Here is a 17,542-nt window from a genome sequence, read left to right on the forward strand (position 1 = left end):
TCATTGAAAATAAGAATTTGTTCTTAACTGACTTGCCTGGTTGCATAAAAAAATAAAAATAAATAGCAGGGATGGGCAACTCCAGTCCTCAGGGGCCGGAGTGGTGAAATTTTGTCCTCATCCCTAGCAAACACAACTGATTAAACTAATTGTATTCTAAACTGAAGATCATGATTAGTTGATTTTTGGAGTCAGGTGTGTTAGCTGGGGCAAAAGTGTGACACCAATCAGGCCCCAGAGGACTGTAGATGCCCATCCATGGTTTATAGGAAGACTCAATTGGTTTTGCTCGACTCCTCGTTTCCTCTGGTCCATCCTCTCCTCGCCTCCTTTTGAAAAAGATAGTCGAGGAGCGGAGGCAAGGAAATGCGCTCGTATGAAATGAGAATCCTTCTCCACTCGTGCGTCATCAGGCAAATTACATTTATCATATCTTAAAAATAAATGTGTAATGTGATAAAAACAAATTTAGTGCAATACATTTGAAGATAAAAGGATAAGTAGTGTATCATGTTTTAAATGTGTAAATGTTTTTCTCCTTCGAGAAAACAACAGCTGATTCAAAGAGGGTGTGGTGGATTTTAAAACTCTTCCTTGTTAGCTGCCGGGATGATACTTGTGTATCCTCTACCGAAGTAGGTAATCGAGGAGGGGAGAATACTCCGTTAGCCTACTAATGAATTAACACACTCCTCAACCATTTATCGGTTTCTGGGTCACGGAGGAGAGGCGTACGGACTTTATCCCAATTGAGAATCTGAGAGTCATTACATTTCTTTGAATCTTAGATGGCCTTGGCCTATACTTTTGCAACCACCCCCTGAAGAACTTCTAATGCCAGTCAAGTAAAAATTGGTGTTTGGATTTGATAGACAAGAGGTCAACTTTACATTTCTGACTTACAAAATAATCAGACTTCGTATGCCAAGACCCATCACAAACAACTGAACACATTTAAACCAATAGGACCAGTAGGCCTAAATCCTCTTAATCTATTGCTATTTCCACACAGTTCACCTGGCTGGAGAAAGCCTATAAATCTGACATTTTTGTTCAAGGGTCAAATCAAAGACAGGTGGAGAAGTGATGACAGTAGGGAGTAAAACCAGGTTACATGTGGGTGACCAGGTCAGTCATAGTGTCACAGGGTTGTACAAACAGTTGTCATATTGCAAGAGAATTACATCATAAAGAATGCAAATTAGACTAGCTAGATTGTTATTGAATGTTTGTTACCAAACTCTGTATGACTATGTTAAAGAGCCATATGACCTTCCTATGCTTACTACGGTAGTCAGAGTTGAATCATCACAGGCATCAAAGACGTGTCTCATTCAAAATCCTTACTGCTAAAGTCACTGAGCATTTAAATATAGTCTAGTCAATTTATAGGTTAGTTTTGATTAGCACCTTCCAAAATTTTTTCAGGTGTGGTGACAAAAAGTGATTTCCCTTTCAATAGCATCTAGCCATCTCTTCAAATACTGCATAAATACTACTGACTCAAAATAAACCTCTAACGTCATAGGTATGGGTGGTGGAGTGGTGTCAAGTCATGGTATTGTGCATTAGGGCCTAAACTCGTCAAGGGATTAAGGCAGAGGAATGACACTGCAAAGGCAGTAACCTCAAATTCTGAAAGCAGTCCAGTATACTTTCCTTCCATCTGTCTCCAAGTACCCTTTTACATTTTTAGACTAAAGCAGTGACGTGATTTTCATCATCCTTCTCAGTTGACTATGACAGTGTGTTATCGTATCATCTTACAAGTAGGCAGGCTACTGTGGACCCCAGGAAGAGTAGCTGCTGATTTTGCAAAAGCTAATGGGGATCCTAATAAAATACCTAAAATACTGTACCATTTCACTGGATACTTCGAAATTGTTTTGAAAATGCAATGATGGTTGAAATAATAGTTTGTGTGACATCCATCCCTTTCTGCATGACATGAAGTTGTTTTACATTACTCAGTTAAACTTATTTGTAACACTGGTTGTTACAGTGTAACGTTAGTATGCTATAAAATAAAATATGTATGAGACCATTTGAGTCTGCTCAAGCTAACTTGGGGCATGTCCTGAAAAACCTGTCACACAATAAGATCAACCTTTTAAATCACGTGACTAATAAAACCTGACGTTGACCGGAACGGCTGAACTGGTTAGCTGGCTAACATTCATACTTTTCTTCAAAACTGGTAGATTTTAGGAGGAAACAGCACGTTTATATGAGATGCCAATGGCTGGGTCGCATGACAAAGGAAGTCCGGCTAGCTTGCTAACCCGGGCTGTCATCCACATCCACATTGGGGGACATGTTTTCTAGTAGTGACAGCAGACAAGGACAGGAACACGGAAGGGGCTTCCAAAACAGCTACTAAATTAAACTATATAAGACAATGTATTACTGAGCACGCGCAGCAATAAATGTTGTTCCCAAGGTTGACTAGTAGAAACACAGAGAAAGTGCTATCATACCTTTGCTTTGCCGGCCTCGAGCTTCTTTTGCCTCTCCTCGTCTTCCATTGCCGTTGTCCCTGTGGCTGAGAGAAGAGGAAAGGGGCTTCATGCGATGTGTCAGCGAATACGCTCAGAGTCTGTGGGGAAAGTGTCTGTCTATTGACATTAAAATGGTTTGGTAATGGTGTCAAATCACTGCGACGAACTCGCATTAGGAGCCGACTCCTTGCTACAACCACATCTCCGCCGCCATGTTCTCCACGTAAACACGAGACTGATTGTGATGACGTCACATAGGTGGCTGTTTTCCGCAGCTACGCCCCTTTGGGAACGTCAGAATGTCACTCACAGTTCAAAACGTTTATTTTATTCTTATTTTTACAGAGGGAAACATACTGTGTGTACACAAGTACAATATAGATTGATTATAGATTGAAATCATTTGCATGAGTAAATACATATTCTCTTTTCTGTGGAGGTGCAAACAAGATCACTGGGTTGCATAATCGCTCATCAGGATGAATTTCACATTGCCCCAGTTAAAAACCAGATCTATTTTAAATTAAATTAAATATGGTATCTCCATATGATTATTTCGGAAATTGTGGTATTAAAACAAATACAAAATGAGAGCACACTTTGCACACCTAAAATCCTCACAAACTTTTACAGATACACAATTGAGAACATCCTGTATCTCCGCCTGGTACAGCAATCGCAGGGCTCTCCAGAGGGTGGTGCGGTCTGCCCAACACATCACCGGAGGCAAACTACCTGCCCTCCAGGACACCTACAGCACCCGATGTCACAGGAAGGCCAAAAATATATTCAAGGACAACAACCACCCGAGCCACTGCCTGTTCACTCGGCTATTATCCTGAAGGTGAGGATAAAGGTGCATCAAAGCTGGGACAGAGAGATTGAAAACAGCTTCTATCTCAAGGTCATCAGATTGTTAAATAGCCATCACTAGCATATTAGAGGCTGCTGCCTATATACATAGACTTGAATTCACTGGCCACTTTAATAAATGGAACACTAGGCACTTTAATAATGTGTCTATACTGTATTCTATTATATTCAATTGTATCTTAGTCTATGTCGCTCTGATATTGCTCATCCATATATTTACCTATATATATTCTTAATTCCATTCCTTAGATTTGTGTGTATTGTTGTGAAATTGTAAGATATTACTTGTTAGATATTACTGCACTGTTGGAGCTAGAAACACTAGCATTTCACTACACACACAATAACATCTGCTAAACACATGTATGTGACCAATAAAATTTGATTTGGATCACAGTCATAGAACATGTCTATTTGACATTTACACGCATTGCTTCCACCCCAACCCAATCACAAGTTATACCACTTATAGCATTTAGGGAAATTCTCTGGATTCTCCATTGTGCTGGGAAGCCATGATGGCAACCCCTGATATTCAGCATTGTACATGTGATTTAGGTCAAGAAAGCTCACAGAAAAGAAAAACCAAACCTTTGAAGCTTCTACACAGACCTACATACCGGCAGCAGCAGGAGAAGGTGGTCTGTGTCTTCGGCTGATGGGAGCTGTGCAGCTTATGGTCTGGCAGATCTTGAATTCCACCCATCTTCTCTTTGACATCTTTAGCTACCCACTTCGAATCCCAAATAAAGGTGCTCAGCTCCCACCTGTCAGCTTTTGTTGTCTGTGCAGTACCTTCAGCAAGACCTGCTGCCCATCAGAAAGTTTTTGGCCTTTAATAATGGATGGCTCTGAGGAGTACTATGTCAGTATCACAGTAACCCAAGAACCACCACAATTGCAGGGCATCAACAAATAGATCAGGAAACTGTAACACAGTGAGTCCACAAAGACACAAGCATTTTGATGGTAAAACTATAGTGGTTGGGTTGTTTTGGTTAAGATTGCTTCCAGTTGATCTTGGAAGAAAGAATAAGAGAGGCTGAGAAGAGACTGATAATAGGCTATGGAACATTAGTGTTGGTCACTCAAATCTATTTCCCTATTGATTTAGTCTTGAGGATCCCAAGCCTGCTAAAAGCGGCGCTGATGAATGACAACAATGCATAGTCGTATCAGATGACCACTGCTGCCATATGAGGTCTCAACAGAATTCCCTAACAAATGCATTTGAGCAAAAAATACTACAAGGCTGTGATTTGGACTGAATAACATTTTTAAAAATGCATCCAAGGCTTAAATAAATAACCATTGCTTACAATAATAAACCTTTATTTTTTTTATATATCACCTTTATCTAACCAGGTAGGCCAGTTGAGAACAAGTTCTCATTTACAACTGTGAATTGGCCAAGATAAAGCAAAGTAGTGCGACAAAAACAACAACACAGAGTTACACAAACAAAAGTACAGTCAATAACACAATAGAAAAAATATATGTACAGTGTGTGCAAAGAGTAGGGAGGTAAGGCAATAAATAGGCCATAGAGGCAAAATAATTACAATTTAGCATTGACACTGGAGTGATATATGTGCAGATGATGATGTGCAAGTAGAGATACTGTGGTGCAAAAGAGCAAGAAGATTAATAACAATATGGGGATGAGGCAGTTGGGTGTGCTATTTTCAGATTGGCTGTGTACAGGTAAACTGCTCTGACAGCTGATGCTTTACGTTAGAGAGGGGCCGAAGAGTCCAGCTTCAGTGATTTTTGCAATTGGTTCCAGTCATTGGCAGCAGAGAACTGGAAGGAAAGGAGACCAAAGGAAGTGTTGGCTTTGGGGATGCATAGTGAAATATACCTGCTGGAGCATGTGCTACGGGTGTGTGTTGCTATGGTGACCAGTGAGCTGAGATAAGGCGGGGCTTTACCTAGCAAAGACTTATAGATGACCTGGAGCCAGTGGGTTTGGCAAAGAATATGTAACGAGGGCCAGCCAACGAGAGCATACAGGTCGCAGTGGTGGGTAGTATATGGGGCTTTGGTGACAAAACGGATGGCACTGTGATAGACTACATCCGGTTTATTGAGTAGAGTGTTGGAGGCTATTTTGTAAATGGCATCGCCGATGTCAAGGATCGGTAGGATAGTCAGCTTTACGAGGGTGTGTTTGGCAGCATGAGTGAAGGAGGCTTTATTATGAAATAGGAAACCAATTCTAGATTTAAATTTGGATTGGAGATGCTTAATGTGAGTCTGGAAGGAGAGTTTACAGTCTAACTAGACACCTAGGTATTTGTAGTTGTCCACATATTCTAAGTCACAAACGCCTAGAGTAGTGATGCTAGTCGAGCGGGCGGGTACGGGCAGCACATGGTTGAAGAGCATGCATTTATTTTTCCTAGCATTTAAAACCAGTTGAAGGCCATGGAAGGAGTGTTGAATGGCGTTGAAGCTCGTTTGGAGGTTTGTTAACACAGTGTCCAAAGAAGGGTGATCTGTTTGTTAACTTGGCTTTTGAAGATTTTAGAAAGGCATGGCAGGATGGATATAGGTCTATAGCAGTTTGGGTCAAGAGTGTTTCCCCCTTTAAAGAGGGGGATGACCGTGGCAGCTTTCCAATCTTTGGAGATCTCAGACGATATGAAAGAGAGGTTGAACAGGCTGGTAATAGGGGTTGCAACAATTTCGGAAGATAATTTTAGAAAGGGAGGGTCCAGATTGTCTAGCCCAGCTGATTTGTAGGGATCCAGATTTTTCAGCTATTTTAGAACATCAGCTGTCTGGATTTGGTATAAGGCGAAGCGTGGAAAGCATGGCCAGCCGTAGAAAGATGCTTATTGAAATGATCGGTTATAGTAGATTTATCAGTGGTAACAGTGTTTCCTAGCCTCAGTGCAGTGGGCAGCTGGGAGGAGGTGCTCTTATTCTCCATGGACTTTACGGTGTCCCAAAACCTTTTGGAATTAGTGCTACAGGAAGCAAATTTCTGTTTGAAAAAGCTAGCCTTAGTTTTCCTAACTGACTGAGTATATTTGTTCCTGACTTCCCTGAAAAGTTGCATATTGCGGGGGCTATTCGATGGTCATGTAGAACACCACAGGATGTTTTTGTGCTGGTCAAGGGCAGTCAAGTCTGGGGTGAGCCAAGGGCTATAACTGTTCTTAGTTCTACATTTTTTGAACGGGGCATGCTTATTTAAGATGGTGAGGAAAGCACTTTTAAAGAGCAACCACGCATCCTCTACTGATGGGATGAGGTCAATATCCTTCCAGGATACCTGGACCAGGTCGATTAGAAAGGCTTGCTCGCTGAAGTGTTTTAGGGAGCGGGAGACAGTGATGAGGGGTGGTCGTCTGACCGCAGACCCCTTACGGATGCAGGCAATGAGGCAGTGATCGCTGAGATCCTGGTTGAAGACAGCAGAGGTGTATTTAGAGGGCAAGGATGGTCAGGATGATATCTAATGAGGGTGCCCATGGTTACAGATTTAGGGTTGTACCTGGTAGGTTCCTTGATAATTTGTGTGAGATCGAGGGTATTTAGCTTAGATTGTAGGACTGCCGGGGTGTTAAGCATATCCCATATTGTGGCGTTCTTCAACAAAGATGGCTGACAAAACATTACGGTGTAACCAGATGTAAGTTGTTATAACATCATAAAGAGTCAAGCAAAAAATGTACAATTGAGAGGAATATGTTAGTTAATGTAGAGAATAACGTTTGTGCATATTTTTTTGTTATAAAGTTCATTTACAAAAACGCAATTTAGCAAGTATCTGACTAGCTAACATTAGTCAGCTAGCTAGTGTTAGGAGAATGAATTTGTAATTGGTTGTTTAATGTTTTAGGGACTCCTTAGAAAACCAGAAAACCAGGCTGCTGTCTTGTGAAACAGTAGATGTAAAGAATCTAACTAGCTAAAGCATTTACTGCAAATTGAATACAATCGTGTAAGCTTGCCTTGCAATGCAGCTGAAGTAACATAGCTAGCTAACTATTTACTTGCTTATTGTGTAGTGGAGGATGAAAATAACTGTATGCCTATGGATATGTAGCTTGCTACAGTAGTTAGCCGATCTGTGTATGGACCCTAAAACGTTAGGTTCTGAACTAATATTCATACCAATCTATGAACCTCAGCTATCATAGTTGTTGTATCAACTTCAAGTCTAAATGGCATTAATGAAGCCTATGGATAGAGTAGAATATAATAACTTTATTGTGCCAAGTCCTATATACATGTGTACTTTAGTTATTACAACGCATGAGATTCCCACATTGTAGCCTGTACATTGAATATATTCAATGATCATGTACTCTTCCTTGGCAAATAAAGGTGTGGTTCAGGTATGAATCTCTGAGACATTTTTCAGTCATATCAAACTCCATTATTTGAATGATGCTGTGTCTGCATGTATGTATTACAATTATACACTTCAACAGTGTTTAACACTCCTGCTCCTGGGACATCAATGAGTACACATTGTAACTATACAATAGACGAGAAACATGATTGATAAGTAATTCATATATACAGGGAAAAAAACGATGCATATCTAACTCCCTTCATCTGCATTAATCTGAGGACACAGGATAGTATTTCAATGAGATATATAATTTCAAACAGTGGAGAATGCTTTATTGAAAGAAGTTCATTATCCAGGTGTTATAAATACATAAATGCATTATAATTATGATAATTGTAATATTATAAATAGAAGTTCAATCTGTACTTCAATGCACATGTGGTGTGCATTATAAAACGAGGAAGAAAGACAAGGTGGGGAGAGAGGTGTAGAAGACAGAAAGGGAAAGAGGTAAGAACAGTGGAAGACCGCATTTGATTCATGAATTACAGTGCTACCCCAATATTCTCCCAGCTCATCACAATTGCGGTGTCTCCTAACCAGCTTTGGGCCCCCAGTTGGCCCGAAGGTTATCTTAAGTGCGGGTGAGGTGGCGATGACGGGACTGGCTTCCTCTCTCACATCAAAACATACCTGCAGACGAGTGACAGATGGATAGAGAGAGAGCATGATTAAGCCTTGTTTTTTTTTTTATTCTAATTTATTCTTATTTCAATGTAAAGCATCTCTTTAACAATACTTCCTGTTGACCCGACCAAGTGATATCTCACCTATGATCATGCTGTGCCCTCTGTGTCAGCCAGTTCAGATGCGGGAGGGGTTCACCAAAACAGCTGATATAACCTAGAGGATTTAGGGAGAAGGGGGAGAGGGATGAAGTGAAGAAGAGAGACTGTTATTGTGTGTGTGTGGTCTCACCTGGTGTCCGCACTTGGTGGCTACAGAGTACTTTATGCTGAAAAACAGACACATGAGGACAAACAATAGAAGGTAATGTCAATAGAAGATACTGTATGTGATGGAGACACCTACCTGAAACATTTAAATATAGAGGGCTATGTGTCTCACCACTTGGTTATTGCAAGGCTAACCCCCAGGGAAATCATGACTTGGCAGCAACAGATCGTCCGGTGAAAATGGCTGTGTTCATGTGGTGTAAAATCTGAAAATTAGCAGCTGACATCTTAAGGGTTTTAATTAATGCATGTGAGACAGGTACAACAAGACAGGCAGAGATGGAGAAAAATAACACACAACAGTTTACTTACCTTTGGTTATGGACACTTTTGCCAGCAATAAAGCTTCCACGGCCTGTTCCTCGGACAGTGAACATTTGGCAATGTCTACATTTTCAACCCCTTGATCAGCTCGCTCTCTGAAAGTAAAGAAAACGGCTTATTTTTATATAGATGTGAAAACAATAACTAAGATATGACCGTTCAATCTAAAACAGCAGCTTTATAGGATACGTCAATACAGCCCAGTGCTGCTTACCTGAGATGCAATCTTTGTAGATGTCCGCTTTGACTTCCTTTGTGTCGCTAACTAGCTAGCCATTTCACACCGGTTACACCCGACTTTAAAAAAATCTAAATATACACATTGCGAGATATTTGACGTAATAGACAGACATGCCTATATTTCCCCCATAGGAAACAACGGGAAGGTCGCAGAGTTCCAATATTATTTTTGTTTGTTACATTTTAACTATAAAACAACGTGAGCAGGTCTCATTGTCAACAATAGCGAAACAGGCATTGTGACGTTGAACAATAAACTGGGAATAGAATGTTCGGAAGGCGAGTTGGTGCCACGGTGCTCAATAGAACTAATAGGAGCTGACAGGGTGAAAAATGCACTAAAATAAGGCATGTTTTTTTTCACGATTACTTCAAAACGACGGCAAGCAGCTGGAAAATATGGTCATATTATGAAACTGGGCTCCACGGCGGATGCAATGAACTCGTTTTTATCAGAAAAGAACATTGTCAAAAATTGAATGTGTCCAGCCTACTATCTACAGGGATTACAGAGCACTCTCCTCTGAGTAGGGCCCGTTGGCCGGTGTCAGTAAACATCGGGAAAAAAAGCGTAATTAAATTGTTTCCAGCAGCACATTTACAGTCACCAACGCTCTGGTTAACACAAAAACTGCCTTACCAGCTCTACTAGGGCGAGTAAAATGGTCAGTGTGGTCTCAATTGTGTCTGGGAGTAGCGAGCCAACGCTAGCTTGGGTGCTTGACTGCCGTTGTAAGGCCAAAACGCTCAAATCAACCCTACTCCTCGGTCCGAACGTCCAGTGTGCGCTCCGAGAGCGAAACGGTATGAATTTACAAACTGACCATTTTTTCTGACTGGAAACACCATAATATTAATCAAATTCATTTAGCTAAATGTCTTAAAATCAATCCAAAATACTATGTTATTACACAAAAGATGTTAAATTCTCTGGTAATGCCAATACGGAATTCTATCAAATGCTTCTCAAAGATGCGGTGGTCAAACTAGAGAGTTGGCAAGTCAGTCAAGAACAAATTCTTATTTACAATGACGGCCTACCCGAGCCAAACCCTAACGACCAATTGTGCGCCGCCCTTCGAGACTCCCAATCACAGCCGGTTGTGATACAGTCTTGAATCAAACCAGGGTCTGTAGTGACACCTCTGCACTGAGATGTGATGCCTTAGTCCGCTGTTTTACTAGGGAGCCCCAATTTAGATGAGTATAACTTAGGCAAGAACACAAGGATGGACCTTCCTGTTTCATTCTCTTTAGAAGGTAATGTACTTGCAAAGTGTTTGTATATGACTGAAAAGCTGGTCCAAGGCAGGCCTATTTTGTTTCCTTGGGGTTACAGACACAATTTAGTTATTAAAGGTCCAATGCAGGAATTATTATCAATATCAAAAACATTTTTAGGTAACAATTAAGTACCTTTTGCGATTGTTTTCAATTAAAATTGTCAAAAATTAACAAAAATAGCTTCTTAGCAAAGAACAATTTCTCAAGCAAGAATTTTGATAGGTCTGTCTGGGAGTGATCTGAGTGGGGAGAGAAAATCTGAAAACAAACTGTTATTGGTGGAACGTTTTTTTTTACGTCACTGGGCAGGCCAAAACTCCACCCCACCAAAACAGGCTTACATTTCAGGCAGTCTTTTCAAACAGCTTTTACACTCAAAGGGCATTATCACAATTTTAACAATTCCATAGTGTTATCCCAACCTCATAATGTGAACATATATATAAAACACATGTAAATCACAATTTTGACTGCACTGGGCCTTTAAACATACAGCAGCATAACTTTACGCTTATACAACTCTGTCATATGGTAAAGAAAGCCAACTATAGCCTATAAGGATGACAGAAAATGCAGGGTGATTTACAGAAATGTGTATAAATACCCGCCAAGGAGGCAGTAACACAAATATTCTCAGTTTATACCAATAAACCTCTTATAGAAAGTGAATGGCGCCACCTAGCGTATTGCTACATATTGCATGGCATTACAAACTGCATCCACAGTGATCGAGCGCTGAAGTGAATTGAATGTAAACAAACTGCCTGCGTACTCCTCGTTCGTTGGTAATTGGGAAATGGCATGCAGTGTGTGGTAGAGGAGAAACCAAACTCCATTATAAACTGGGTGGATTGAACCCTGAATGCTGATTGGCTGACAGCCGTGGTATATCAGACCGTGTACCATAGGTATGAGAAAATATGTATTTTTCCTGCTCTAATTACGTTGGTAACCAGTTTATAATTGCAATAAGGCACCTCAGGGGTTTGTGATATTTGGCCAATTTACCACCGCTAAGGGCTGTGTCCAGGCAGTCCGCTTTGCATTGTGGCTAAGAACAGCCCTTAGCTGTGGTATATTGGCCATATACCACACCCTCTTATTGCTTCAATAATTTCTTGTTTAGGTAGTTAGCTACACAAGCAAATCAATTTATTGAAAAAGCATTTACAATGTGGTACAAACAATGCGTGCACTGTCAATGGGAGAGTAATTAGCTAGCTAGCTGGTAGCTGCTCTTAGCAACGCTAGCATTTACATACTACTATACTGAACAAAAATATAAATGCAACATGTAAAGTGTTGGTCCCATGTCTCATGAGATAATATAAAATGTCACAGAAATGTTCCATATGCACAAAAAGCATAGGAGAAAAGCATTTCTCCTTCACCAAGATAATCCATCCACCTGACAGTGTGGTATATCCAGAAGCTGATTAAACAGTATGATCATTACGCAGGTGCACCTTCTGCTGGAGATAATAAAAGGCCACTCTAAAATGTGCAGTTTTGTCACACAACACAATGTCATAGATGTCTCAAGTTTTGAGGGAGCATGCAATTGGCATGCTGACTGCAGGAATGTCCACCAGAATTGTTGCCAGAGAATTGCATTTTAATTTCTCTACCATAAATCACCTCCAACGTCATTTTAGAGAATTTGGCAGTACCTCCAACCGGACTAAACACCGCAGAACACGTGTAACCATGCCAGCCCACGACTTCCACATCCGACTTCTTCACCTGTGGGATCGTCTGAGACCAGCCATCCGGAAGGCTGATGAAACTGAGGAGTATTTCCGTCTGTAATAAAGCCCTTTTGTGGGGGAAAAATTAATTCTGATTGGTTGGGCCTGGCTCCCAAGTGGGTGGGCCTATGCCCTTCAAGCCACACCCATGCAAAATATTTGTATTTTATTTTACTAGGCAAGTCAGTTAAGAACACATTTTTCTTTACAATGACAGCCTACTCCGGCCAAACCCAGACGACGCTTTGCTAATTGTGCGCCGCCCTATGGGACTCCCAATCGCAGCTAGATGTGATGCAGCCTGGTTTCAAACCAGGGACTGCAGTGATGCCTCTTACACTGAGATGCAGTGCTTTAGACCGGTGCGCCACTAGGGAGCCCAATAGATTAGGGCCTAATTAATTTATTTAAATGAACTAATTTCCTTATATGACCTGTAATTCAGTAAAATCTTGAAATTTTTGCATGTTCTGTTTATATTTTTGGCTCAGTATAAATGAGCGTTACTAGGAATTAGCCTGCAAAAAAAAACGGAATATCCTGCCATAAATTAAATAAAATTCCAATTTCAATTTATACCCTGCTGATTATCCATAGTGTTGGTCCTTATGCATGGGGACATTGAGAAAAATAATCTAATATAACATAAATTATACAGACTTTCCAAACGTGGGCCCGGTCTGTTGTAGACTCACTTTCTCTCTGCTAACATGCCCCATGTCAAAATAAAAGTCCTGCAGGTGTGCCATACCTTGGGGGAAAAAAGCAATAACTTGGGGGATCTTTAATTTTGATATGAGGTAAGCAGAGAGGAATTGACCTCGCTGAGGAACTGCATGTTTCGACAACAGACCTGGGTTTGGATTTTCTGTTTAATTATACTATGTTCTATTAAGTTTTTTTTTCCTCAAATACCCCCATGAATAAGGACCAAGCCTACAATCAACAGAGAAAGGCTAAATGTAATTGTATTGAACTATTCCGTTTTTTTTGCAAGATAATTCCAGCGTTGTAAAAAGCAGCTAGCTAGCGAGCTATGTTAAGTTACAGCAAGCTAACTTTAGTTGTCTCCAAGAAACAATTAAAATATATTGTAAACTGCATCACAGTGCTAGCTGTGCCACCAGAGACTCTGGGTTCGAGAAGCCCATGGGGCGGTGCACAATTGGCCTAGCGGTACCCACGTGCCATTTTATACCCACCTGGGTGATTGAAAGACGAACTGTTTTGCCGGTAGTCGTGGTAAAAGTGTAGATGCCAATCACCATATAAATTAAACAATGAAAAAGCCTGGAAGTAGGAGAGGTGACTAGAAACGATTTGGTTGACCGTTTATATGTGTGGATTAATTGTCGAAGTAGAGGACCTTTTGCATTTAATGTAAAATAACAACTCAATGTTTATATCCCTGGACAAATTATCTAGCAACAGCAAGCTAGCTAAATAGGACAAATTAGCTAGCAAGTGCAAGCTAACTAGCTAAATTTCCATAAATGTTTAATGCTTTTCGACCTGTCCCCAAATTAATGTAGTTGGTTCAGAGTTTGTTTTGATATTTTAACCTGCGTGTCGTAATCGCATATGGTGTAGGGGGACAAAATACATTTATGCACGATGGCGCCCACGCGCAGCCAGTTTGGGTTCCGTGTTAGGCACTGCATCTCAGTGCTAGAGGTGTCACTACAGATCCTGGTTCACTGTATCACAACCGGCCATAATTGGGAGACCCATAGGGTGGCGCACAATTGGCCCAGTGTCGTTAGAGTTTGGATGGGGTAGGCCGTCATTGTAAATAAGAATTTCTTCTTGAGGATGATGCAGAATACAGTTCCCATGCAGGAACATCACTCAGCCGAATTTCAGAGCGCCACCGATAGTTTTTGATAAAACTCAAACTTTCATTAAAACACACATTCAAGGTAGTGAATTAAAGCTACACTCGTTGTGAATCTATCCACCAAGTCAGATTTGTAAAATGCTTTTCGGCGAAAGCATGAGAAGCTATTATCTGATAGCATGTACCCCCAAAATACTGCAACGTCACCTAACACGACAGATTTTGCGGTAGCCGGCGCTACCCAAAACGCAGAAATAAAATATAAAACATTCATTACCTTTGACGAGCCTCTTTCTTGGCACTCCTAGATGTCCCACAATTAATTTGTTTTGAGATCCACACACTCTAAACGGAATTTGCCCAATGACATGAGAGAAGTAGCGTCTCATTTCAAGCAAGCACATTTCCATCCACGCGGACTCTCAAATCAAATCAAATCAAATGTATTTATATAGCCCTTCGTACATCAGCTGATATCTCAAAGTGCTGTACAGAAACCCAGCCTAAAACCCCAAACAGCAAGCAATGCAGGTGTAGAAGCACGGTGGCTAGGAAAAACTCCCTAGAAAGGCCAAAACCTAGGAAGAAACCTAGAGAGGAACCAGGCTATGTGGGGTGGCCAGTCCTCTTCTGGCTGTGCCGGGTGGAGATTATAACAGAATATGGCCAAGATCATATATTATTATTATTATTATGTTCAAATGTTCATAAATGACCAGCATGGTCGAATAATAGTAAGGCCGAACAGTTGAAACTGGAGCAGCAGCATGGCCAGGTGGACTGGGGACAGCAAGGAGTCATCATGTCAGGTAGTCCTGGGGCATGGTCCTAGGGCTCAGGTCCTCCGAGAGAGAGAAAGAAAGAAGGAGAGAATTAGAGAACGCACACTTAGATTCACACAGGACACCGAATAGGACAGGAGAAGTACTCCAGATATAACAAACTGACCCTAGCCCCCCGACACAAACTACTGCAGCATAAATACTGGAGGCTGAGACAGGAGGGGAACAGGAGACACTGTGGCCCCATCCGAGGACACCCCCGGACAGGGCCAAACAGGAAGGATATAACCCCACCCACTTTGCCAAAGCACAGCCCCCACACCACTAGAGGGATATCTTCAACCACCAACTTACCATCCTGAGACAAGGCTGAGTATATCCCACAAAGATCTCCGCCACGGAACAACCCAAGGGGGGTGAATCAGCGAACAGTGAATCAACCCACTCAGGTGACGCACCCCCTGCAGGGACGGCATGAGAGAGCCCCAGTAAGCCAGTGACTCAGCCCCTGTAATAGGGTTAGAGGCAGAGAATCCCAGTGGAAAGAGGGGAACCGGCCAGGCAGAGACAGCAAGGGCGGTTCGTTGCTCCAGAGCCTTTCCGTTCACCTTCCCACTCCTGGGCCAGACTACACTCAATCATATGACCCACTGAAGAGATGATTCTTCAGTAAAGACTTAAACGTTGAGACCGAGTTTGCGTCTCTGACATGGGTAGGCATACCGTTCCATAAAAATGGAGCTCTATAGGAGAAAGCCCTGCCTCCAGCTGTTTGCTTAGAAATTCTAGGGACAATTAGGAGGCCTGCGTTTTGTGACCGTAGCGTACGTGTAGGTATGTACGGCAGGACCAAATGAGAGAGATAGGTAGGAGCAAGCCCATGTAATGCTTTGTAGGTTAGCAGTAAAACCTTGAAATCAGCCCTTGCTTTGACAGGAAGCCAGTGTAGAGAGGCTAGCACTGGAGTAATATGATCACATTTTTTGGTTCTAGTCAGGATTCTAGCAGCCGTATTTAGCACTAACTGAAGTTTATTTAGTGCTTTATCCGGGTAGCCGGAAAGTAGAGCATTGCAGTAGTCTAACCTAGAAGTGACAAAAGCATGGATTAATTTTTCTCCATCATTTTTGGACAGAAAGTTTCTGATTTTTGCAATATTACGTAGATGGAAAAAAGCTGTCCTCGAAATGGTCTTGATATGTTCTTCAAACGAAAGATCAGGGTCCAGAGTAACGCCGAGGTCCTTCACAGTTTTATTTGAGACGACTGTACAACCATTAAGATTAATTGTCAGATTCAACAGAAGATCTCTTTGTTTCTTGGGACCTAGAACAAGCATCTCTGTTTTATCCGAGTTTAATAGTAGAAAGTTTGCAGCCATCCACTTCCTTATGTCTGAAACACATGCTTCTAGCGAGGGCAATTTTGGGGCTTCACCATGTTTCATTGAAATGTACAGCTGTGTGTCATCCGCATAGCAGTGAAAGTTAACATTATGTTTCCGAATAACATCCCCAAGAGGTAAAATGTATAGTGAAAACAATAGTGGTCCTAAAACGGAACCTTGAGGAACACCGAAATTTACAGTTGATTTGTCAGAGGACAAACCATTCACAGAGACAAACTGATATCTTTCCGACAGATAAGATCTAAACCAGGCCAGAACATGTCCTTGTAGACCAACTCTCCTTAATTAACTTTGACCTTTTTCAAAAGGAGGTGAGAGAGGACGCAGGAGGTGAGCAAATCGAATTGATAAAAAGCCAGAGAATAGGACACATTTCTCCTAATGGTAGGCAGTTAGCATCAGGTACTACAGTAACTCAAGTCAGATTATTTCAACCCAGAGCTTTATTATGATTGCTTTTGCATGGCCAGTTCTGAGAGCACAAGGAAAAATTGGATCAAGAAAAATGTATAAGAACTTCATCGCTACCTATCAGAAAATGTAAAAGCCTAGCTGGGTACGAGTCAATCATGACCCACAGGGTTTTAACACAGGCCTTTTGATTGTCATTAAACTAGAATAGATTGTCATTAACGTTGAATTACCATACTACACTTTTGAAGCACTTGGTAAGTTTTCAAATGACACCAACTCTGCATATTTGAATTATTCAAACGTTCAAATGATATTCCTCAATTACTTTAAATTATGAATTTGTTTAATTTCTACTAAATATGAAATACTACATTTCATCAAATATTTATTGAATCTTTACAAGGAATGACATCCCGTATCCCACTAGAAAGGCTTTCTAAGATACTTAATATTTGAAAAATACCTCCGTTAACTTCACAATTCACTATTTTCCAAACCTAGAGCCCAGATTCCATATTTTGGTTTTGCGAGTGTCCTATCTTTTCTGTTGATTGACTCTTTATCCACACCCACACTGGGTGGTTCCCCACATCCACCTCCCAGCTGTGCTTTCCTGAGGTGAACCCTACAGAATCCAAAATGTTTCCGTTAAACGTGCATCGGTCCGGATTATTTGTCAGGTTCTGCTGTGTGCCTGTGTTTCACACACTGGTCAGATCATCAGACAAAGTGAGAAAGTAAAGGGTAAAGAGTAAAGATAAGGAAATACGCTGTCAGTTCCATATAGTGTATAACTTTTCTTTGGTATA

General features: G+C 41.2%; 1 protein-coding gene and 1 long non-coding RNA gene across 2 annotated transcripts in view; both read right to left on the reverse strand.

Annotated features, from left to right (window-relative positions):
* LOC118398090 (A-kinase anchor protein 9) overlaps positions 1–2,745 on the reverse strand; it is a 121,120-nt gene extending 118,375 nt beyond the window's left edge. The window contains 1 exon segment of the mRNA XM_052470292.1: positions 2,478–2,745. Within this exon segment, the coding sequence (XP_052326252.1) occupies positions 2,478–2,525 (48 nt within the window). The 5' untranslated portion in view covers positions 2,526–2,745.
* A 4,830-nt stretch (positions 2,746–7,575) lies between these two features.
* LOC127909355 (uncharacterized) lies at positions 7,576–10,496 on the reverse strand. The gene is made up of 3 exons (XR_008070897.1): positions 9,235–10,496; positions 8,511–9,115; positions 7,576–8,373 (listed from the first exon to the last, which is right to left on the reverse strand). It is a non-coding gene; the product is annotated as an uncharacterized LOC127909355 (long non-coding RNA).
* Between the last annotated feature and the right edge of the window lie 7,046 nt (positions 10,497–17,542).

Source organism: Oncorhynchus keta, chromosome 19 (genome assembly GCF_023373465.1).
Source record: "Oncorhynchus keta strain PuntledgeMale-10-30-2019 chromosome 19, Oket_V2, whole genome shotgun sequence".
NCBI lineage: Eukaryota > Metazoa > Chordata > Actinopteri > Salmoniformes > Salmonidae > Oncorhynchus > Oncorhynchus keta.